The sequence below is a fragment of the Larus michahellis genome, chromosome 4 (genome assembly GCF_964199755.1).
Source record: "Larus michahellis chromosome 4, bLarMic1.1, whole genome shotgun sequence".
Lineage (NCBI taxonomy): Eukaryota > Metazoa > Chordata > Aves > Charadriiformes > Laridae > Larus > Larus michahellis.
The window spans coordinates 76,809,501-76,835,757 of record NC_133899.1 but is presented as its reverse complement, the minus strand read 5'-3'; the positions used below and the strand labels follow the sequence as shown (position 1 = coordinate 76,835,757).

General features: G+C 39.7%; 1 protein-coding gene across 4 annotated transcripts in view; it reads right to left on the bottom strand.

Annotated features, from left to right (window-relative positions):
* KCNQ1 (potassium voltage-gated channel subfamily Q member 1) overlaps positions 1 to 26,257 on the bottom strand; it is a 364,018-nt gene that overhangs the window by 289,573 nt on the left and 48,188 nt on the right. For all 4 annotated transcript variants that reach the window (XM_074585726.1, XM_074585723.1, XM_074585724.1 and 1 more), the window contains exon 2: positions 25,749 to 25,839. In XM_074585726.1, coding sequence (XP_074441827.1) covers positions 25,749 to 25,839 — 91 coding nt within the window. The remainder of the gene's footprint in view (positions 1 to 25,748; positions 25,840 to 26,257) is intronic.

The following is a 26,257-nucleotide window of genomic DNA, read 5'->3' as shown; positions in this document are numbered from 1 at the left end:
CTCTTTGAGAGCCGAGAAGCTCCTCTTTTGCTCAGGTTGTACCTCTTACTGCTTCTCCGTACATTGTGGAACTCTGCCTGTGAGCCAACACCGTCATAGGACTCAATGATAAAAGAAGCTATTCAGAGTTTTGGCAGGAAGAATACTTCTGACATTTTGTTTCATCTGGATCACAGGATTAGACTTCGGCTCGGGGCTTTAACACTAAGCTGCCCGTGCTACATCACACAGAGTTGATTTCTGACACCTCTTCCGTTGTATATCACTTGATTCTTGAATACTCCCATCCAAGTCAATGGGATGACCCTTGAGGCAAGCTGCAATCCATAACAAGCAAGCACAGTTGATCCTATCTGTTGAAAAGGGACAGTTATGCCCTTACACTACGGATATCTAAGTACTGAGCCACATAATCAGCGATTTCTGCTTCTTGAAAGGAAAACACAAACAAAAGCCAGCATGTATCCAGGCATCAGAAATATAATTGCATCGTATTTCAAATACCAGCTAAACTGCTAAAAGCCTCTGTGACCACGTGTGATGTATTTCAAGCTTGTTCATGACTACAAAAAGACTATACGAACAATGTTAGTATTACTACTGATTAACTAAGTTAGTGTTAGCTGCCTGACTAGAAAGTGACTTCATGGAGAATGAAAACTCCACGTACTTGAATGGGGTAAACACGCACAGCTTTTTCCTAAACTAATGGAGAGAAATAGGCACATACAAAGGGAAAATCATCCTAAGTGTCCTAGGCACCTAAAACTGCTTTGAAGGAGTATCCGTCGTTTTCCATAAAGGGAAAGCCTATGCGATTGGCTTATACTACCTAACCTAACTTCTTAAAAGCTGCAAAAAAATTCAGTTAGCCTCGAAGAACTGCTCTGAATTATCCCATAAAGTATTCTCAGCTTGGAGCAATGGTATAAACAGCGGGGGAAATTTACTATCTGTTCTCATTTGAAAGAGAGGTTTATGAGGGGTTTCTATTTTTGGGCTGGTCTCTCCCAAGAAAGGTCCACGTGATTACCTTGTCTACCTCCGGTTTCCCTCTCAAAACTCCCGAATCCACTTGATGATCTGGACAGATCAAAAGGTCAGGGATGTCAGAAGAGATTTAAACTCCCTGAAAGTGTAGTGAAAATAAAGAGCCTGGCAGAAAAGAAATGCCCTGTCCACAGCCTGAGAGAAAACATTTCACGTTATTAGTCACACTCATTGGGATTTTCTCATCTTTATCAACATCCAGCTTCAGGAAGGCTTATTGCAAGTTTCAACCAAAGCCATTTGGCTTCAGAAAGTACAAACAAAAAACAGAAAGGAAAAGAACCATCCACCTCAAGATCCCCAAAGCCCCCTGGCATCATAAGTTTTTCTATAATATCATCATTTTTCTATGATTAAGTAGAATTTTTCCTATTGATTTCTGTAACCTATGTTTACCAGAAAAGGGACTAAACACAAATCACTTTCAGAAATAAATTTTTTAGAACTATGTAACCAAGAGGTTTCTTTTTCAGTTTCAAGGACAGTTCATTTGCCATGAAATTCAATAAGAAGAGTGAAAGAGGAAAGACTTCCTCCATGCCCTCTCTACCAGCACCCACCCACCCACGTACTTCTTCACATTGTTACATGACTGTTTCCAGGTAGGAAAGAGAACCATTTGGGGAAAATTCTGCCACCTAGTTTCAATGGTTTAACTCCACAGAGAGATGTAACTCTTGTTTTGTCAGAGCATGAGCCCAGCAGAGAAAGCAAACCAATGATTCTTCATTCAATAAGGAATATGTATTCGTCCTGTAGGCACTTCTTGAATCAACTCTGACTGATTAAACTTCTTTCATTAACTGATTTCAGCTCATCTGGTTTATTAACAGCTATATAACCCACCTGGGGCCCTCGAACATCTGCTGCACTTGTCTGACTTGGGTTTGGAAGCTCAGGCCCCTTTGTTTATTATAAGCATTTCTCAGATTTCCGTTAAGACCTTTAGATTCCCCATATCTTAATAACAACGGCAGCTAGCAGCTCTTATTCTCCATATAATAATTTATTGCCATTGTCCGGCAGAGCTGATCATGCTTCTCTCATTCAGCTACAAATGCTCAGACAGAAATCATGGGTAGAGTTTCTCAAAGACTGACAGCTCCGCTGGTCTTCCATAAACAAAGATATATGGTTCAGGCTTATGCGTGTCCATGCGTTTTCATTTTCTAGTTCATGATGGTCACAACAACCCACCGACTTAAAATATTTACAACCAGGAGTAGGTGTCAGTAGTGGGCAGGGGGTGTTGGAAGATCAAGCATTTATTTGTGCCCCAGACACTTCAGATGTTCCCCTTGGGCCTCTTACAAGACATTTGTCTACATGTATTATACTTACAGAAAAGCTGGTGTGCACAACATTCATTTATTGGCATATGAAAACTATACAATGATGTCTTCACATGCAAATGGAAAAAAAAGTTTCCATTCTTGAATTTCCTCCAAATTTCTGAATGTTACACAGGAGAGTATGAGCTGACAAATTTTACGGTAAACAGAAAAAAACAGCAGCGTACCCAACCACCATGCCCTCAGTACAGTCTCTGCATACCGGATGTGGAATTTGTTCTGCAAGAATCAACTGGGAGTTTTCCTGTATTGTACACAAAAATAAGATCTTTAACTGATTTCAGTGATGTTAAATAGCTCGAGACTTTTACACATATGCACAAGTTATTTTGAAGGTTCATTTGTAGCCATATGAGCTGTTCAGAATGTTTCTTTTGAAACTAGTTAAGAGTTAATTGATTCAAGATTATGGGGGCAGGGGGTGAACGTTCTAGAGTACAAGCCACAGTATGTTAACACAGGCAGTATCTCACACTATATTGAGCTCCACTAAGATGAAAGGACTAGAGGGTTCACGGTATAATAAAAAGAGCTCATGGAAGCAAAAGAAAAATATTTACAAAGAGAAAACTGCCTTTAAATTCCTAAAACCCACCCCACGACGAAGAATCACCATCATATCGGTCAGAAACATCACCATGGGGAAGAGCAGGGTGTGGGGGAATGAGCACAAGCAATAGCCTTCCTTAAAAAAATATTTATCTAAAAATAGATAATCTTTGACTTTCGAAACTGCTGAACCAGTCAGCTCTATCTCATGTTCAGCATCATACTATTGAACTAAGTCAAAAGTTTCTGTGGTTACTATCAGATGAAATGAGCTAATTTCCCCTGAGAATTGGCTACACTGACCAGATGTCTTCAGCCAGCTACTCCCCAGATCGAGCAGGAGCAGCACATGCAATGCCTTCTCTGTTACTATGGCGATAGGTTTTCCCATCCACTATGCAGCCGGGCGTACAGTAGCTACCAGCTGTTGTCTCGACTCGTACTCCATCAGGAGAGACTGAGGAAAGAAAGTGGGAGATGTGGGGCTGAGCTTCTCCCAGCCCTGGACCTCATAAACTTTAACCACAGCATCCAACCCTCAATCTTCTTAGCTGCCGCTTGGGCTTGTTGCTATTGTTTAAAGCCGCCTTACAGTGCTTCCTCCGCTGGTTTTACAGACTCATAATAGGTCAGGGGCAGCACACAACAGCTTGGTATAACATGTTTGATTGCTGGGCTGGAAACTTAAGGCTTCCCCAACTCACGCTTCCAGCCCAACATTCCCATCTAAATGGTTTTATGAGCTTAAATCTAAATCTCCAGCAGCAACCCATTTCAGGTTCCTGACATTATTCTCGCTCCATACTTTCAAAGAAAAACTTTGTGGATTAATGGCTCCCTATCTTTCCTGCAAGGCTGGTTAATGCCTTCAATTCCCATTGCTTTTTAACTCCTGTGGAACTTTAATCCGTCTCTGACCATGCTGATGAGCTGCAGAGAAAGAGCACTGGTTGGGATTTTCATTCTTGCATTTTCTTTTTGAATGCAGCCAAGTTCAAATGTCTAATTATAACATTGCAGAGTTAATGATCAATTTAACTAAGGCTTTAGAGTATCTTTGAAGTCATAACAACAAGTCAAAGGGGGGTTTAAAACGTTAACTGCACAGGGAGCCTACGTAGAGAGCTTTCTTAGGATTATCTCTCTCACTTAACAACAAAGTTGAGCCATTTCAGAATACTTCCAGCAACCCCATGGCTCGATCTGGTTGCCACATAGCACAGAGCTCTAGCTAGTGTTTATTTTATAGCTCTGAGCAGCACCAATCATTACCCTATTAATTCAAGCATGTTTAATTCAATGTCCTTCAACTACTCAGTCATGCCTATTTGTAACTTTTAAGCAACTCCAGAAAGGTACAGCTTGTCACCACATTTATACCTAACAGGCACTAATCACTAAGCTTAGATATACAACGTAAGCAGGGTATATATGAAGACAGCTACAAGTGATGTTCACTTAAATCTATGACATGCAGCCTCTGCTCCTTTTGCTTAAGGCACACTTTTCCACTTATCACGCAGGGCGCGTTTGCCTTCAGATGCAGGGAGCTCCTGCTGATGTCAGTGAGCTATAAATACACATCAGAGGACACACTCGGACCTGTTTACTTTTTAATCTGACATATGTAGCCACTCATGTTTTGTATATATTAGGCACCGTTGCAATGCTGAATCAGCACATCCAGACATAACAATAAGGGCACGCTCGGCCCGGAGCAGCACACAGCCAAAGCAGCCAGGCTCCTCCTCGCTGTCCTTTTACAGCAATCCTGCCACTCAGCATCACCGCACACACTTTGCAGAGGGTTTTTTTGTGTTCCCTTTCAGGTATCAGACAAGGGCGAAGGTGAAAGGCATTAACCTGTTGATAAAAGGTTAAGCAAGGAGATTCTTAGGACAGCAAAGTAGTTATAGATGAGGGGGCAGCCACTGCTGGTCCTCCAAAGTGAGCTCAGGGGAAAAAAAAACCCCTAAACCTCAAGCTGCCTCCAAGATCTCCACCAAGACTGTCCTTTGCACTATACTGAAGAACAGGGCTGGGCATTTTTCCCCTTTAAAATCACAAGTGAGGAAAACTTCCATAGGTAGAAGCAGAGACAGTCTCTAGAGCTGGGCACTGCAAGAGGAACATTTCACAGGTTTGACCGATCAATTTAATGGCCACCCTGTGGTTTGCGCAGAGTGACAGGGCTGTAATGAACTTCTAGGCACACAGGGGATTATATGGGGCATTATCAACAAAGAAAATTTGTATATCTTCTTTTCCCAGTGCTGCAGTTATAGACCGCAATAATTGTATGGTGACATGTCAGATAAGTAAAAGCTGGATAAACTACATCAGTGAAAAATCAGTGTTTCCTCTCTAAATCAGCCAGTGCAATCAGATTTCCTTTCAGATTACATCTTACTGCTTTCTTCTTTTAAACCCAACTTCCCTAGACCTTATGCGGCAATTTCCACTTCATGGTGAGTTTGTTCATTACATTCAGGTACTTACACTTACAGCCCTGGCACGGCAAAGGATTATGGATGCTTGAGTCCAAAGATCAGTTAAGCTCTGATAGAATGTAAAGCAATAAAGCGGTGAGAGCAGTCAGTCTGCATCATGCTAAAAAAGGGCTTTCAGTGAAAACCTGAGTACAACACTGGTCCAAAAAAACCATGGAATTGGCTTCCCATTTTGGGGGTAGTTCACTTAAACTCAAAAGAATGCCAGTTCAGGGCAGTTATATTCCACAGAAGAGATGATTTTTTTGTTCTATTTCTAAGGCAATTTTGCTAGAAAAAAAACCTAATCACATGATGAAATGGTATTTGGACATTATATCACAACCATCCCTATCATTCTTTCAAAGTGTGTAACACAAACATTGCACTGTTATACAGCAGTACAGAACCATGTATTTTTAATAAAATACAACCGCATCCAAAAGAGAATGAGGTATCAATTTTTTTTGCTTCTCCATGCTTTGAAAGCATAAGGTCTTTGTTTAAATCAGAAGGACAAACAAGCCTCTCATGAGGATGTATAAGACCCTGAAATCAGGGGGTACATCACAAGGCACAACACTTTTGGTTGATAGAGCTACAAAACAGCTATAAACATGCATTATATCCTGAGACGAAGTCTTCACAAGCGTATCAGTGGTTTAGTAACCCCTATCATATCTTCCAGAGTGATGTAAGCACTAGGAGCAAAATCTGCACACCTGTAAAGAAAGCTGGATTCTTTAAGCATAAGCTGTGCCAGAGACATGATGGTGACAGGACATCTGTCAACTGACACTTCTTCACTTACATCAGGAAGATTCACTGATGGTTTTTAGAGATTTTAGAAGCTTGTATTTCATTTCAGAAATGCAATTAGGCGTGCATTCATCCCACCTCGCTTTCTGCTCTTAGCTGGAAAACCCATGACTCCATCCATAAATCAGTGCAAGAAAGTGGCACCTCCAGAAACATGCGGAGACCCTAACTTTGACATCTCAGCCTCAGGTTAGGTGGCACGTGTTCATACTTGAGCCTCACGCAAAAAGTAGCACTCAGGTTCCCAAAAGCTACGAAGTACAAACCAAAAAACCCACCCAAACAAAAAAAAGATATCACAGTGAGGTGAATGCACGGATTTTCTGCCAGATCCAACAGCAGGGATAAAAGTGAGTGCACGCCAGCTCTTCAGTAAGCCAGAAAATTCTCATTCTATTGTATTAAGTTAATCTGAGACCAACAAAAGTTTAAACCAATGATTCAGACTGTGAACAACTGCAGCAGCAAAGGAGCCGCTGCAGATGACTCTGTGTCCCACCTCTTACGTGAGTAACTCGCACCCAGGAGGACACACAGGTGAATTTTTCCATCTGTTGATAATAAACTCAACAGAAACTCTCTCGTAGGTGCTGGCTTAAAGGTTTCTTTTTTCATTCACAACCACTGCAGTGCAATGCAACATCCTACAGTTCTTTCTTGTCATTTATGCAGCTCAGATTTTGAACACCTAAAAAATTCAGGGAGAGAGAGTCGTCATTTTCAGGCATTATGCTTTCTGGTGCAACATGTATTGAAAAAGCTATTTCTGTTAGCTCGTCACATTTTGTGCCAATTTATGAAGTGGTTTGTATCTAGCAGATCATAGCTTTAAGTTTTTGGCACAAGGAAGTTCCTTAACATATTTATATGATGGCAAAGGCCTCTCCCTCTTTAAAATCAATAGTTATGTCTCTGTCAAAAAGGGACTCTGTTTTCAATCATAATCACTGCAGACCCTACAAGTGCAAAAGAAGTGGCAGGCAGCACGACAGTATCTCACAAATATTAAGAAAGAGAAAAAAAACCTCAGTACAAGGGTCTTGTGGCTGCAGTCATTAATAGTTCCCTCCAGAAGGTTGCAATGTACAGGTGCTAAGGACAGTATAAACATTATCGAAAGCTGAAATCTCTCTCCAAAACAGGAGGACGTAGCTAGGTTCAATATAGATGCGAGAGGTTAGACAACATCACCGTTTCTCTTAATATTTTCCTTAAATTAATGTTTTGGTTATGCAACTAAATGATGGCTTTATTGCCAAATGTGTTTTTAAACGCACTTATTAAACGACATGCACATTGCACTACTGTAATTCTTGATTAATCATACCAATTTCTAAAACAGATATGTAACTTTTAGAATCCACCTGTTTTGATTCATCTAATGCCATACACTACAGCAAGATCGAAATAAAACGCGTTATTTAAAACTTTCCATAACAGTACATTTGTCAACGATACCTGATCAAAGCGTTTGCTTAGACTGTGCCCTATTTGTTTAACTACTACTACTGCTTATTTTAGCCCATACTAAAGAGTTCTGAAGAACATAACCTGGGCAGATGCCAGAAGAATGTAGCTTTTAAACATAACCTTATACTCAAAGAGCAAAATCAAGCTTTAACAACATAAGCAAGCAAAATTCTGTCATGTAGACAAACCGTTCCTGTGTGTTTTTTCTTTTTCAGGAGATTTAGTGGCAAAACCAGGATTTAAGTAGTTTTTCTTATAAATATTTCAGAAGACAGTAGAGAAATTCATGCATGGCTCTTGCTATTGCAAGAGCTATTTGAACGAATTTAGGAGTTTTACTTTAGTATTTTAATAACCAGAAAACTAAGCATTTTCCACCAGAATAGATTTCACTGGCTTCTATCTGGTTTGTTTCTTGAGGTCAAGCCTTTTGGGAGGGGTTGGTTGGTTTGTTTTTTTAATCTGATGTGTTTATCTGTTTACCAGAATGACATTCTCACACTTCAAGGTGTTTTCTGACTTCATGACATCACCAGTAATTAATTGCCATAATTTTTCCTTTGATAACGGTCATCAATTCTGACGCATTGCTTAGAATAAATACAATATCTTTCTACACTCAGTGTTCTCAATTAACTGTTCTTTCTAAACTGTAGGGTACATTAACACAAACAACTGCAGAACAAGACTTACGTGATTTAACAAATCATTCACAGATACGCAGACTGTTCTGTGCACATAAATTGAAGGGCAAAGATTAACATTTACAGCAAATCGCTAGGTTCTAGGAAAGTCTTTTTACGCATTTATTGTGTAGAAAGATGTAAGCGTATTTCTTTACTCTGAGCTGACAGTAATGCTACTCTGAATCAGACAGTCGCGATACTCTTCTGAACCCCCAAGCTCCACAAAAGGCCACAACTTGATTTCAAGCCCACTGAAAAATGTAACAGGTAGTCACCAAACCTGAATCTAAAATCCCACCTTTGTGCAAATTAGCATCTGTAGCTCACCATTTTAAACTACAAATGAAACCTTTGCATCTAACAAAGCTTAACAGCAGCGCCACAGGCATTGACATTTTGGGCTTCCAAATGTATTTTCAGATCTGGTCCATATATATTCACGGTGCAGCTGTCAGGGAAGGTCAACGCAAAATGCAGCTGAAAATGCCACTTTTCAGCTGACTTCAAGGATTGTCGTGTTTCACAGGGTTTCCATTGCTAATAATAAATCCGTCCCTCCCAGCCAAATGAATTACACCAGCTGAACACAGATTTCACAGTGCAGGACCACTGAAGGTTTCAAAAAAAAAAATAAAAAAAATTCAGGTGGTGACAAACACACAGGAGACTTTCGGGGACAGTTTCTGACCCGCAGTGGTCGTTACCTGTTTCGGCTCCTGAGGGCAACCTCTCTAAACAGCCCCCACATCAAGACCGCTGTTAGCACCAACCCGAACAGCAGCATGACAGGGAAAGAGATCAAAGCAAATACGACCCATCATTCTTGAAAGCAGCCACTGAAAGAAAGATTTTAATGCAGCTGTCCTAGATCACCCCACTAGCAGTCTGTCTCTCCTTTGCACTGATATTAAACTGATGGTTTTTACAATTCCACTTCACACAGAAGAGGACTCCTGGCAATCCAGGAGTCCAAAGCAAGCTCGCAAATATTTTTGTTTCTTCTAGACAAAAACAAACCTCCTCAAACCGGACTGCAAAGAGCCTTTGCAAACATAGTAAATGCCTTCAGCTACTTAAAATACGTTTATTTTACTTCAAAGATTTTAGACTAAATTACCTTAAAGCAAAAAGTGCTCTTTTTTTTCTTTTCTTTCCCAAACTCTTAAAACATCCTGGTTGGTCTAGACCTACCTATCACAGGCTAACATAAATAAGTGCATCTTTCATAAAATTTATTCCACAAACAGGAGCTAGGCCACTGGACAGATGCAGCAGCTATATTTTAAATATTTTGGCATCCTTTTTCACCCCTGTTTCCTTTTCCCTGCACCTTGCTTTTGATCTAGCCCTACCCCAGGAGTCAGTCACCTTCCCTTGGGGGCAGAGGCACTGGCACAGCTCAGCTCTGCCAGATGTTTTGAGGGAAGTTCAATTCCCTCCCTGCTACTTGCTCAGGAGACAGAAGAGGTACTGCTCTGGGCTGAGCTTCCCCCTCACTGGCTCTGGTCGAGCTTTCCAGCTTGTGAATTAATACCTAAAATAAGAAGCCAATTCATGGAAGAAAACAGAGGGACAGCATATGAGAGAAGACACCCTATTTATCTGATGGTTCAGATGTCTGTCATTTGTGCAAACAAGTACTTCACTACCGACAAAACAGAGAACACATTGGGGAAAGAGTGTCCTTCAGTCCAGCCCACCTACTGCTTTTATTCTTCAATACTTAAGTCTCCATATTATGTTTGAGCCCAAAGCACAAAGGGGCCCTCATTTACAGCCCAGTCCCAGGCACTGTAAGTAGCGCATGAAATTGCAGCAGCAATCACAGAAGCACGTTCTTGGAAGCTCACAGGAAGCCCAGGGTGGAAATCTGTGAATTTTTCTCTTGCTCAAGGCTTGCCTGCTTTCCTCCAAGGTCTTCCCCAGCTAGGAAAGCACGGAATACTTACAGGCACATTCCCAGAAAAGCCTGACAGCCATAAAGGTACTAGAGGAGGCAGAAGGCAGGTGGTAAATTTTAATAGCATTAAGTACTTTTAACTATCGCAGATTCTTCTTTCAAAAACTCACTTTGCAGGGAGGTTGAGAACCCAGCTATAGACTCTAACTCTTGTTCTTAGTCTTTCCTGCAATCACACTTTATCATTCCATGGAAACATTAGCTTTCATTTTGCAAAGCGTTAAAGAATACCGATGAACCACTTTTTTAGAATTGGTCCATGAAATAAAAAGCAATGTATTCATCTCAGAGACATGCTCAAGCATAAGCCCACAGTTTTCTGCTTCATTATGAATTTTCTGGCTTTTGAGGTGAAGAAAACAAATCTAGTAGTCTAATAGAGATTAACAAGTGATACAGTTAAAAAAAAAAAAATTCTCTTGGGAAAAGGCTTGTCTGGTGACATTGGCAGCACTGGTGACTGACCCCTAGGGAAGTGGGACAGTCATACACAGATGGGAAATAGCTGGGAAGGAACTACATGGAAGCACTGAAACATTAGACCCTACCTAGTGGCTGAAAACTCAAGTGTGAGGTCCAGATGCTAAAGTCTGAATGTGTTAGCATCATTGTTAGGGAACTGATACTAAGTGACAGATAGATTATATTACATAAAGTTCAATTTCTGGCTGCCCACAACGGCTCCTAATTCAAACAAAAGGCCTGACAAGCTACTGACAACAAATAAATCAAAGTAAAAAGCACATTGCTTTGAAACTTTAGCCTTATAGCTGGGAACATTACAGTAAGCTCTTTTGTAAAAAGGACTGCTTGATTTTGACCTAGCACTACTTTGGTAAAGCAACTGAAAATTATTGATTTCCTGTGTTATGAATTGAGATGAACAAAAAAACTAAGAGATTACAAATAAAAAGCCTTCTTTGTTCTGTATATCACTTCCGCTATGCTGGTCAGTCAGATGCCATTGTTTTTCCTCCTGGTCCCACGGCACATGAAAGTTACCTTACTGGGAAACAAAACAAAATGAAAAGAGAGAAACAAAAATATTTTCCAACATTTTTACTGTTTGTTTTCATCCTTACATGCAAAATTAAGAATAAACAAGAAAAACAGTAGCAGTTTTAAAGGATGTGCCACACTATTCAGTTTTCATTTTTGTTTTAAAATGTCCACAATTCTTTTGTTCCTGAAGCCTCTTGGGATAGAGGCTGCGATTAATTTCTGCGATTGAAAGACATTTTAATTCAGAAAAGCTGACGTGCTTCATTAGCTGCCTTTTCCATGCAGTTTATTCCAACTCTTAATCAACGATATCTAGACAGAGCTCTGGACCCCATAAATGTTTCTGCACTGGCCTTGAGCCATGGAACGCTGTAGGTTGTGGGCAGCACGGATCAAGTAAGCCAGAGGAGAACAAAAGGATACTCCAGCATGCAAAAGGCACGCTAGAGTGATCTCTGTCACAACCCCGGCCTGTTGTAGATGGCAGGCAAGGGACTCAGTGCAAGCAACGCGATACTGCGTGTGAAAGCCTAAATGCACATTCAGGAAGGCAACGCAAGTCCCTGACAACTGCAAAAGAGCAGAAGCCCCCCCAGATTTTAATCAACAGTGGCCTTCTGTGTGTTTGAATTCTCCACGCCTTGTAGACTGCTTCAGTTGGTAACAATTTTTAAGTTCAAGCTAGGGAAGGAATGACAGAAGATACAGTTCCACGATGAGTGATATCTGCAATTCATTAAGGAATTACAATACTCAAGAAGCCCCTGTTCCAAGAGGTGACAGAAAACCAGAAATTACAAGAAGTATCTGATCATGCACTTCATCCCTCATCCAAGCCACTTAGCATTTCTTCCTCCACCTCTTACAGCTTCAAACAAAAGGTTTCACTGACAGTCTCCATCATCTCGCTTCAGCTCTCTAAATCAACTTGGTTTTGTTAGTGAGAAAGCTCTAGCTCAACATCTCCTTTAAATATCAAGAAAAAAGAAATATCTATTAGCAACTTTGTCAACGCCACACCAAATTTAAGAGCAAGGAGAAAGAGACAGCTGTTTCAAGGAACAGACAACTCCGAGTGAGGTAACAGTCATCAGGAAGAAGAGATGTTTCTCCTCCTTGCCTGCTTTTTTGTTCCATAACAAACGGTCCTCTAACACTATTCATGATGCTGCCCTGCATTTTTATGCCATTCCATGCTCAAAGAGGCACAGCAGCAGAATCTCCCACATCTCATCTGCTGTTTTCCAGATGATCACCGTACCAGATGCAAGCAGCAATAATCTACACATTTGTGGGAAATCTACAGGAGCTATAGCGGTGAAGAGATCTTATATTAAGATTTATATTAAGAGATCTTATATAACAGATCTTATATTATTATCTTATGTATCTAGGCCCCTGTTACCTGACTCTACTTAATGGAGATTTAAAGTGCTGGAGGATATTTGTCTGAATTAGCATTGATTCCCTCTCCCTAGCAAAGAGCACAACACCGCAGTGAGGACCAAAAGAAAGTGCCTTACATACACCTTACCCTATGTTTACAAACAGCAGCCTCTTCCAAATGAAAGCGAATTGCAGACACAAAACCAGAAGAAATCAGCAATTTGGATACAGATCACAGAGCTCATTACATATCTATGAAGACAGGATTTGGTTTTAAAGACAGAAACACCCCTGCACATAAGCTACGAAACAAATGAAGCTGCCTGGGATGTGCAACCTAATGGTCCCTTCTTCTGTCTGAACACTTAGAAACCCGAGTTCTGATGCTTTCCAAAAGTGGAATCAACTCCTGAAACAGCTTTCTCCTAATGGCTTCACTAGCATTTCAGAACCACGGTTTGCTGACCTCGAGAAAGTAAAGATTGCCAGGCTGCCTGTTTGATTTGGGATTTGTCGTTTGACAGAATGGTCACAATGTGCATTTTTGTGCGACTTGATGCACGGCTGAGCTTCTCACATCTGACTATCACTGGCCATTGGCCTGTCAAAAGCAACTAAGAAAAGAAAAGGAAACTTCCATGTTATCGCCCTACTACTTGAAAGCAATTTTCCAACATTTTAGCGTGGAGTTTCCTAGTTTTGTTACCAAAATATACAAATAGGGCTTTGTTTACAAACAGTTATTCATTTTGATTACTGCTGCAAACCTTGTTCTGCTTTCAAGGTCTACAAGATCTATTCCCTCCACCTTACCCACCGTATCACAAATGTATTCATAAGCACATACCAGTGGAAAGTTTGACTTCAATACAGTCAGTATGCTGCCCCTAATTTTCTTGCATTTTTTTCATTGCGGATGAGATAGCAACTCCCTAAGCTTCCAGTTAAGAATTGGGAGTAAAGGAAGAATTTTTTCTTTGCATCCTTTTTAAATCTGCTTGCTTTGAAAAGGCACAAATCTCCTAGTGGTTAAATATTTAACTGTCTCACTAATGAGCTGGATCCTAACATGCCAGTAGAAAAAGACATGTCATTATGTCTGAAAAATCCCACTCATATCCAAGCAGTTTTTTTTTTTATTATTTATATATAGATAGATACACACACACACTAAGAATCTATAAGATAAACTGCTATCTCAAGACTAGTCTACACACACATTTAGTACTGGCATTCTGTGTAGAGATATGTGGGGGTTGGGGCTTGGTTGTGGGTTGTTTTGTTGTTTTTTTTTTTTTCTTTTTATCAAAATAGTTGCAGTAATTCAAACCCAAATGTGCCTGTTATTGTATTAATAATAACGATGACATAATAGTACAATTATACCCTATGGGACTAGGCCATACTGACGCGTGCAACCACGTGCTCACAATCACTTCAAAGACAGTAAGAGATTGAAGATATTACCACACCCAGCTCCTCATTACTGCACCTCTCATCTTGGAGATTACCACCCACAAAGCTGAAGAGCAGTAACCCGCTGTGGAACTGCTCTTTGTCCTCTTCAATCTAACCAAATTAAGTTTTCACCATCCTTGGTGGTGAACAAAGGTTTCTGAGGCAGCAAGGCACTGCAGCACGCTATGAAAGCAAATGCAGGACAATCCAATTCTGGGCAGAGTAAAATCCCGTTGAGGGGCAGAAGTGAAGAGCTAGCAGATGACTGCTTCTTAAGCTTTTCCAGAGAGACATGCTTCTGCAACCCTATCTACACCCTGCCTGTTCTAGCCCAGTTTGAACAAACCAGCTTTTGTTTGTAGAGACCGCCTAGCTGCCAATTCGAGTTCAATAACTGGCTCTGGATTACAGTAGGCATGCCTAGACCTAGAGGATAATATTAATTTCAGTCAAGTTCATCTCAATCAGCTGCCAGGCTGATATCCTGCTGTCCTGCAGCAAAACAGATGCAAAGTAAACATAAAATGCTACTTCATTCATTATTCTGTCAAATCAATACAATAGAGGCACAAACAGAGCTAAGTATGTAAAATAAGGGCCAAAATCTCAGTTTTCATATAAAAAAAAGCTTTCAAAGATTTAAATTAAGAAATGAGACAAGAAATTAAATACATTTATTTTTTCAATGTTACAATTGCTGAGGCCCATCAATGAACTTGAATGCGTGGAGCAGGCCAAAGCTGGGACTTCTGTAAATTATGTTCTTTCTCTGCATGAGTGTCTGTCTGCACAAGAGGTCACTCGCTCTTCCTTCTGCTCGCCTTGTCACCACGTCACCTGTTTAGGCTGCAAGGTCTATGGAGGTAGGAACTATCTTTTAGAGCATGTAGCCTCTGGTCTACTAGGTCTTGTACTTAATCTTACGGGCAGGGCCCTTTGAATGGGCTGTAACGTAAACAACAACAATAATATCCCTTCTCAGAAGGATAACACACAAATCTGCTTGTAAATTGTGTTGCAGATAAAGTTTCCTTCACACTTTTAACTATCAAAAGCTAAAATAATCTTACTCTACAGTTCCACAAACACTTTAACTCAGCACTGCTGCCAAGAGAAGCAATCTCATCTGGCCAAAAAAAAAAAAAAAAAAAGTTAGTTTGAACCCATCTGAGTTCTCCACAGCAGTTTATAACATAGTTGCACAAATGCTTGTGTTGGCACAAGGAATGGGGCAGCAGGAACATTTCTTCAGGTGGCAGTGCCAGTTTATGCAGGCCGAAACCCATTTTTGAAAGTACAGCCCATGTTCTCTGAAAGATTTATCTCACAAAGCCAAGTTAGGGTAGAAAAAGCTATGGGTCACCCAATTTTACTCGTAAAATTGCTAATACTCACCTCCCAAGAATGTTGCAAGGTTAAGTACATTCGTGTTTGTAAGGCATTACAGAAGTAAGATTAGTAAATATTTAATTTTCTCTCCTCCCTCTTCCCCTGCCCTGGCCACTAAGTATAACTCGTTCAGAGTTTCATATACTAAATCAGTGACTTGGAGCAGCTCCTAGAAGGTAGTTGTCAAGCTCCCTGCCTGTAGGCCAGATGGAGGTCAGTCATCATACATACGTATTCCAATTTAAAACTGTTCTGCAACGTTGCAGCCAAAACAGCATCCGAAGACATTGTACCTGCCCTGCTGCAGGGAACCATGGAACAGTCAGATAACCTCCACAGCAGACATCCTTTCTCACCTTGATCTGGGGAACAGCTGCAGAGGGATAAAGGACAAGTAAATCAACTCCTCCTGCGCACATTCCACGTGTAAACACAGCCTGTCAAGCTGACAGAAACAACAATAAAAAGGAGTGTTTCTGAAAGGTACCTTAATAAGGATGTTAATGGCATGTTGGAGGAAAAAGAAAAGGTCAGCCTCAGTGTCATTAGCATAAGGAAAATCATCCAAGTCAGGCAGTCATTGCTTGCCTTCTCAGACTGGCTGTGAAAACAGGCATTTTGGTTATTTTGTTGGGTCTTAAAAGTCCTGCTGCTTCTGAGAGCCAATACCAATTCTTGACTCCCCATCATCTCTAAAAATATGCTAATGTTCGATGGGTTAAGTGGAAATACCTGATGTAAACAATACACTAAGATACAGGTCCCTGAAGTCAATGAACAACTGGCATAGCTGAGCAGTGCAGAAGTTTTAGGGCACCTGTCCCAATGTTTGGTCCCTAGAGGCAACTCAGGGAAACCTACAGAACTTACGCCGTGTCACAGCCTCTGACACTGTCACTACCAGGGCGCACGGGCACCCCCCCTTGTTTGCCACCAAGGCACAGGGCATGCCAAGAACACCGAACAGAAAATGCAGTACGCAGCAGCTCCCTGGGCTATCAAGACTTCTCCAGCAGCTCAGGACAAACATCAAGTTCTAAGCTCTACAACAAAATTAATTTCTTTTATAAGCTGAGAAAGTGTAAATGCCCATGCTATGTACTATTAGCTACTGAATCAACAGTGCTAGTAAAGTCTTTCACAAGACCTTTCTGTTTACTGTGATAAAATAGGTCTAGGCCCCATATTACAACAGGAACAACCCTAGAAACCCTTTGTGCAAGACAAGTCTAACAGAACTGATGCTTCAGTCATTTTGACGTTTTTCTTACTAACAAAATAAAAGTGAATTAAGTAAAATTTAAAACAAGAGATACATACAGCGTGTAGTTACGTAAATCAGACTCTTGTGCTTCCTAGGTTATCCCTAAGTACAAGCAGACACTGTTCACGAAACCTTTCCCATTACGCCCCAATGCTGTTAATATTTATGCACACAGGAAGCTCTGCTGAAGTCATGATGACTACTCACACGCTCAAAGTTAAACATACTGCATAATTGCAAGTCTCATACCATAAAAACTTCACTTATAAATGTAGAACCTAATTTGGTCACCTATAGCCATATACATAAAAAACCCAACATACAGAGTCTTGACTTTTTTTTCCCCCCACTCCTAAAACCATGGAATAAATTCTCCGTTGGGTGGAGCTGACAGAGGCTTTACAAATGAAATCCAGCTAGAAGTATTTTTTTTCTAATCATTACTAAAAATAGAAATATGTTCTATTCTAGAAATACATGTATGTAAAGAAGCATATATATAAATAAATATGAAGAAATAGCAGGGTGATCTCTATACCTTCTTGTTCCTTCTTTGTCCACAAAGTCATGTATTTGTCACTTCTTTCATGGCGTGACAAGTTTCTAACAGGATGTTCATTTACTCATTCCTTTCCCAAAAGTAGTTAGCGCTCAATGCCGAGATACGCTTTCCTACCATCAAACGCAGAAGTCAAGACATGAAATAATGAAGTTTTTAGAACACGACCTCATAGAAGCTTACTTTAGAAACTGCTGAGAAAGAGAAAACCACCAAGAAGTCCAGTAGGTTTTGGGTTTTAGACAGTTTAATTGAACCCACTTAATACAACACCACAAAATAAAATTCTTAACGCATTCAATTTAAGTTATTTTCTCTCTACTAACTCCTGGAACCTCCTTTCTTCTAAGACATTGGCACTCACTGCTCTACTGCACAGAATTACACCACACCTGCAGAGTTTATTCCAGTTTTGCCTACCAAGGGCCACTTAAAGCCATTCAAGAGCCACCAGCTAGTGACAGCTGGCAAACTCAAACCTGTCTCGGTAGTCTATCATATGTAATCAATTGCAAATAGAACTTCAACAGACTCATCCCATTATTTCCTAGCTAATTCCCCCCGGGAAAACAAGCCAGCAAGCTTCCACTTTGAATCATGAAGCTAGTTTTGCCCCTGTCCCTCCCTCCCAACTTCTCCCTTTCCCCTCTCTTTGCATCAGTTCACTGCACTGTTTCAGCTTTTCAGCTTGATATCCGTTATGTTATGTCAGCTGTTACATTACGCTTAAAACAATAGACTCCAGCTGGCTGAGGTCAGATGTGAAAACAAGGACCTAACAAAGCCATAGACCCTCCAGTTATACTGAAATTGAGATACACACTGAATGTAGCACTTAATGACAAACTACTTTCCAGACATTTGGGCAAAGCATAAAGGAAACACCTGTCACTGCAAACATTACACACTAATCCAGATAAATCCTAAATTTAAAAATCTTTCTTTTCACTGCTTGGCTCTACTATGCACCAGTATTTCATGGTTTTAAATTTTTTTCCGAGATGAAATTTGTATTACTCTGCTTGTTTACTAATATATTAAATAGTGAAAAATGTGTATAATTTCAAAGAAAATATGTTTACCATGTTTCTAGAAGAGTTACCAAGAAAATGCTCTGAGCTTGACATGGATTTACAGCCCAGAAGAGTTTAGTCAAACTTTAACCCTTAAGTAGAAAGCTGAACAAAAGCAAACAAAAGATGTAATGGTGAACACAACGTACGTTTTCCCGTGATGGTATTTTCCTGGACAGACCTTTGAACAGAATTTATCGGAGTGCAGCTATACTAAACAATAAAGAAAGAAAACACCGGTATGCTACGTCAGTCAGGAGAGCAAACACAAGCTCTTGAGAACAGGTGAACTACTAAAAACTCTACAGCACATATCCCCCTATTTTTAAAAACGCTGCATACAACATAAAAGCAATGTTTTCTGGGAACCATCACGCTACTGTAGTTGATCTACGAAAAGCTGGGAAGCTTGCTCAGCGCTAACGGACAACCTGGCACTGTGCTCACTTCAGTCTTTGGCCAACACCCCCACGCTGCCACCAAGGGAGATCACCGTGTCAGATCATGTAGGCCACCAAGCAGCCAGCAGACGGCACCAGTCTATCACCAGTGCTTCGCGCTGGCCTGCAATCTGTCACCAGCTCCACCCTGAGCTTGAGGAAGGTCACTCTTCCCAGAGCCGGTCTTAGTCTTCAGAGTTTGAGCCCGCATAAACGCTTGGTGCCATCTCATCCCAATGTACTGTAGAGATAAATGCTAAATTCCAATTCCTTTGCTCACAGTGACTTAGTTGCAGACTTTATTTTAAATTATAGCATTCAGGTATGCCACCACAGAACTCTAGCTACAAAAATCCAAGCAGAGGGATTGGGTTTTTTCATATTTCTTAGAAGAGGCAGAAATGGAAGTAACCAGTTTTCTGCATCCACACTCATCTTTATCAAATACACACTCCAGTGCAGCAGACTGAAATTAGAATTCAAACCCGGAACATTTTGAACCTGCTAGACAAAATGTATGCAATACAGGTAAAAAGTTTTCTTTTTTTATAAAAAAAAAATAAATCGGTGCTTATTCTTATCATATATATCTACAAGTCATTTTTGGTGGTAACGTTAGAGAAGTTTAGCCAAATAAACTACTACTTTTTTCCCCCCACTGAAAAGGAAACCTTTAAGACAGTAGCAAGAACACACCTGGAATGACATAACATACTGGAAATCTTTCTGTGTGTTAACAAGTTTAGTATCTTTTTCTTTCTCCTCCATGCAAATACCTGTCCAAATCATTTCACTGAAAGCTTTAATTGTTCTCACTTTTTTCTAAAAGCCATCCACACGATGAGAAATCAGGTAGGCCAAACAGCATGAATTTTGTGGCTACAACCACAAAGTGGCCAGAGTTGTCAGGGGTAGCAACGTTTACACAGCCCTTTTCTTCCGCCCCTCTCTCCCAGGATTATTTTTGTTGATTATTCGTATAAAATTCCCCAAGCCCATGTGAAAAAACATCTCTTTATTAATAGTTCACTTCTTCCAGAAGATATTTTTATCCACTTCAGGACACCATCCAAGGTCTGGATCCAGCCGCTCCAAAGACACAGCGTGGTCCAATGCTGCCCTCTACAGATTTTAAAGAGAAACTACAGCTCCCTTTACAAGGCTTTGACTTTTGGCATACGTGAAAACAAAACGCAGCTCATCTTTCCCTTACTGGTCTTAGCACACTTCCCCTTCCATATCACCTTTTCATTCTTTCCCGGCATTCCTCTTCAGCTCAGACTTCATTTGCACCAGAAAACAACAACGGCCTTGTCCTTCTTTTTTTTTTAAACCCCATTTCATTAAATTGGGTCAGCTGTCCCAAACAGACAATTTTATTTCCACTTTAGAAGCATCTGATTTGGCTCCCTCAGACCTGTTCAGAACGGACATAAAGCAGAATTTAAGCTGGACTAAAAGCATGTTCACACAACCTTCTGAACTAAATTAATTAAATCCCTTTAACATCACATTTACATTAAACACATAATTCTCCTATACAGACCAGAGGAGTTGACAGGGGATTGCTTTGTGAACAGCTGGAACAAGTTAAGATGTTACTACCAGCAGCATTTCCAACCAACACAGCTGATTTTGCAGTGGAGCAGATTAGAAGGCTATCTGCCAGCACAGCTCAGCTACAAACATCAGAACCACCAAGTGAAGCACAGCAAGAAACGCTTGGGTTCGGATCCAGAGGAAGCTCCTTGTTCCAGCTACTAGCTATACTGTCACCTTATTTAAAGGGGAGAGAGGGGAGAGGGAAATTTTAATTTCTATTCACATTTCCTGAGCCTTCGAATCACTCGCATTTGGCTTTTTTTACTACAAACTAAAACATACAGAAGCTGACTTTAAATGAAAGCTAGGATTCTCAACTTCAGCAGTCGATGGAGCATCAGAAAGGAAATGCTGCTCTGAGTGATTCCCTGGGCAGGTCTGTCTGCAGGTCCAGCAAAGGAAAAGGATTAAAGTGCAGGCGTCCACCACACACACATCTACACCAGCTGACCTCGCTCTGCATCAGACCAGGGGACATTGCTGAGGCTGCAAAGACAAATTTTTCACTTTCTCACCTATAGTTGTTCTTTATTGTCTGTAGACTGGATCAGTCTGTGGAGCTACAACTACGCATCCTTTACAGACATTAATCCCATTTAATTTTTCAAACGGATGAAAATGCACCAGTGTCCAGATCGTAAGTCTCTGGCCTTCTTAACCGAGGAAGATAATAATAAAAACAAAACGCTGGAACCACTTTGAACTCTTTGAGCCATTTGTTCTCTGTGAAGAGCATCTTCAGAATCAAAAGCTGTAAGCATTTTTCTCTTTCTTTCTCACAAGACCCACAAAACACTGCAGCAAACAAAACCCAAGGCTTATACTCAAAACAAAAGATTAAAAGAAATAAAATCTAGATTTCTCATAGGTCCAGACTCTGTGCCACTTTCTCTTAATTGTAGAAATAATTTCAATGCCAATAACATAAATGTTAACCACCCAAAACTATTACCTTTTATCTTAACTAGTAGTCTTTTTAATATTTTTTTTTTTTTTTTAATTTCTTCAGTAAGAAGTATGCTAAAGTAGAAAAGGAACTCAGAAAACAGAAAGCTGGAAAGAACTTACACTTTCATCATAAAAACATACCCTTCTTTTTTTTTTTTTGGTTGGAATCAATATTGAAATGAGATTCCTACAAGAAAATAGCTTTTTCAGGCACACTAAATATCCCTTGGTTCAGCAGAATATTTAATCCCCTTGGATCAGGCACTTGGATTTTCTTAGATCATGCTGAGATAACAGCATTCTGCTGTATTCTGGCACCATAAAATCCTTGCTTATGAAAATAAAAGAAAAATACGGCCTCTCTGGGAACATACATCTCTGAATTACTTTTTTCCATAGTTTAAATATTGTAGTCTCAAAATCAATTTTTACACAGATATACCACATTTTCTTTATGAGTCATGGCAAAAGCTCTCCCGCACCACTGTTTTAAATGGGCCAAGTGTACATATACCCTCCAAAATGATGGTCCTTTCACAGTCTTGGCTCAGACTCCAGCTCACGCTGGGCAAGTGCCAAGGAGTAACTGGAGTCAAACCCCTCCAACAGCACCATCTAGTGAAAAAAAAGATAAAATAAACGCATGCAAATTTAAACAGTTTTCACTGCATTATGGAAACTAACAAAAGGCCAATTCTCTCCTAATCTCCCATTACAACTGCATTTAGGTATAGCTTTCATCAAGGCTCTTTGCCTTGTGAAGTGTAGTGACAAGTAGAGAAAGATTCAGCAGCTAATTGTAAGCTTTTTGTCTAAAATTGGAATGCCACTTGAAACACATATAAACTTTCCCTTGTTTATTTTTCCAGTGTTAAGCTTGCATTTTTCTCATTGTTATGAAAAATAGAAGCAATTTTAAATGCTTTAAAATTACTGATAACGTAACATCTTCTGTTTCCTCCTCTGGTAGTGGGAAGTGATATTTATAAGACAAATGGCTCCAGAATAAAAAGGAAATAATATATACATAATATTAGCAATCTTTTCAGATCTTATTTTCATATACTTGTAATATCTTGTATAACTATATTATTGAAGCATGAAAGTCTTGATCATGAAAACGGGCACAATCAGCTTCTATTTGTAATTTTAATGTAAGCAGTCTCACTGGTTTCAAAAAGACAATCTGCTGAAGTTGTGCAGGTGCTTAGATCTTTCACAGGCTCAGAGCAAAAAAACCTTTGCTACGTGGAAGAAATTGAGCATTTTAGCTCTTAATTGTCAGTGGTTTACAGGGTTCATTTGAACGATTTTTCGGTCAGGAGGAACAGATTCTGTACTTTTCCCAGGGCAAATCTTCAATGCCATGCAACTCACAAGCGGGCTGCAGAAGGGATTCTGTAACAACAGTAGTTTACGGATAACAGACACATACATGCGCTTTATGCAGTTATTCCATCTCATTTTCAAGGTGAATCAGATTTGCAGTGCCCACATAGTAAGCTCATCTAACCAGACTTGCTCCATGGGGCTGTTCAGCTCAGCATACCCACACGCTAACTTTGAGTGCTCATTTCCAGACATGCAGCGTGATACAGTCATTTCTTGCATTCCCAGACCTCTGGCTGCTCGGTCAAAGCTTCCTCCCCGCTCAAATACAGTAAGTCCATAAATTTCAGCTACCCAAAATTTGAGAGGATGACACTGCATATTTCTTAGCACTATCTCAGCCTTATATGTGATGCACTACAAAGTATAATTCATTTAGAGAGAATTCTACCCTACATAGGAAATTATGTCTAAATAAAAGGCAATCTGCTCTTGACAAAGCTTCAGTAATTTTCCCTTTGGAACACAGATAGGGAAAGGTGGACTCAATTTTACAATTTTCAGAAGAAATAGTTAAAGGTCTATAAGTGGTACTTTAATTATTTTAATCTCACAAAGCACACACGCAAGCAGTATAACTCATCTTTCATGGAATGACTTGAGGTCTCATAAACATCAAATTCCACAAGTCCAAACGTTCCCTCCCTCTCACTGTCCCAGTTAAGCCCAAGCAGAAAAGCCTTCCTCAAGATTCCCATACTGTTTCTGGTAGGTTGTTGCTACACCGCTGCTCCTTTAAAGGTCGCTCTCACTCAGTATTAGTTTGTAATTCAACTTGTTTGCCTTTCTTTGCTTTACCTACAATGACAATGTTACCTACTTCCATTGTCTAGCTACAAATTGAAACTATTATTGTCATATAACTAAAAGTCCCTCTACAAACACAAAAGAGAAATTAATTCCTACTGCAAAACAGTAGAAAGAGAGTGCTCTCCTAAGCTTCAATAAGTCCCCTTACATGACTATTTGGGTTGGAAGCTCATACTGTATTTTTTCCTGTTTTGAAAATTTTAATTCCTGTATGGCGTTGTACTTTCTTCTACTTCTTTCTTTGCATTTTACAGTTTCTCTTCAACCAGTCAGCTGCGATTAACTCCCCCCTTAAGAATTCAGTTACATCTAATTTTGATAGTTTGTAATGATATATTAGCTTGAAAGTAAAATCTTAAATAAGAACAGAATAGGAAATTTTACCGGGTAGACCCTAACAGGAACAAGACTCTGACATTTATATTTGCGTTGCAAAGTGCCACAACTCCTTCAAAAGTCCCACCAAAACCGGATAAAGCAGAGAGCACATTGGCCCATCTACTGCTTTGGACTGATGGATCAACGTAATCCCCTTAAGTTTCTTGAAAATTACGACAGCTAATCCTTTAAGAAAACAATATCAGAATATGACAATACTGAACAAACAAACAACTGCTGAATTCCCAAGAAACCATGATAACAGGATCTCAATGTTAAAAATTACCCATAATATTTCTAATGATATAGAGCAGGAACACTGAGATGGAAAGCAAGATAATACAGAATAGCATGAACACCCAATACATACTGGATATTGCATACACTGTACGTAATCCTGATCGCATTGCATACATATTACACTGACTATATTACAGCCAATACGTACTGCATACAGTGTGAATGCACAAAATTAGTTCCATGATTTCACCAGGGCGGGAAAGAAACATCACTAGTTCTGTTGTCAACACAAGTTATTTTACTGAAACAACACACTGTGTCCATGTAAAATACTATGATATATTGCAAAGATGAATGAGGTATTATCACAAGTGAAATTCATCACAGAAATTGCCAGAAGTAAAAAAAGCAAAAGCAAAACCAAACAACAAAAAAATTTTAAATCTATAAAGAAAGAATACCCTGAACCACAAAAGGTACTGGAATGCAGAAATACACATATAGACTCTCTTAGCTGGCAACTAATTATAAAGTTACATCTCCAGTTCAAATGTCTGAGAAAATAGTTAAAAATAATATACCAGGCATGAAGATACCTTAAATAGAAATAGTGTGATTGACACTAAATTTAATATACTATATTCTTACAGTATTCATATTAGATATAAAACCTTAGCATACTGAATAGATAAATTGATAAGATTTATTATAATTGATGAAGTTTAAGTGAATATTTTCATGTTAATAATGATAACATACATGACAATGACATTACTCGTGCACAGCTACAAGAACAATTTTGAACATTTAAATTGCTAGTTAGTATTTTCTCAATACAGTGACAGTGTTATTATAAGTAAAATAATGGTCATTTATTTACAAATACAGAGAATCAATGATTTATCAGGGGGTACCCCACCACTGAGGTACTACAAATTTGTAAATTTTTTGTACACTTAAAATCATGCCTCTCCGACTTCAAAACTAAGGCTCTTGAATGAAAACTAAGCTGGCAGGACAGTAATACTCTTGGAATATTTCTTCATACATATCTGTTGCAGCACTAGTGTACTATAAACAAAAGGTAACTACATCTTCTCTACTGACGGGAAAGTATGTAAGACAGGTAGAGCAAGTTGTCTTAACTCTAAAGTCAACGATGAAAATACGTGAGTTTCCACTTGTGAAAGAAAGCTGCACCTGACATCAACTAAAGCAAAGGACTTATTTCCCCCAGCGCCTATGGTCAGGTGTCGGGTCTTCAGTACGGCCGAAAAATGGATAAAGCTCAGCAATATGAGGGATCCAAGCTTAGTTAGAACACTTTGTGTATTGGACACAATATAGATAGCGCTCAGTACAGACCATATAGGGTAAGACTTGGGTTTTGTGCTGCCATGACATGCATCAATCACATTAACATCTACATACATACCATCCAAAATAACGTCCCTGTAGCAAGAGCTGCATACTGTTCAATTGTAGAAAGCACGCTGAAGATAAGGCATATCAGCACAATAAGGAAGCTGTAAATAAAAAAAAATAAAAAATAATGTAATGCGGTCTAGTAAGAACCTAGAGGGAGGACAGATAATTATGCCATTACAAGTTATCTGTACACACAGAAACGTCATTGGTATTGGATTATCTTGAAACACAGCTGGCAACTTTTGTGTAACCCTGCTTTATATTGGATAATTTATTTCTCTTCAGACACTGAGTTTTTGGGTTGGACATTATCAAATGAAACCGCACAATAACATTAGCTTTAGCCTACATCTAAGACTTGCTGTTTCCTGGCCCCTCAGGAAAACAGCATTCCTTGTTCTTTCCCATTGCAAAGGGCTACTTACGACAGCTGACTCACCACCACACAGCCCCCTAAAACATGTTTCAAATATTTGCCTTTTTGCTGCTCCAAATTCTAATAAACTGCAAAGAGAA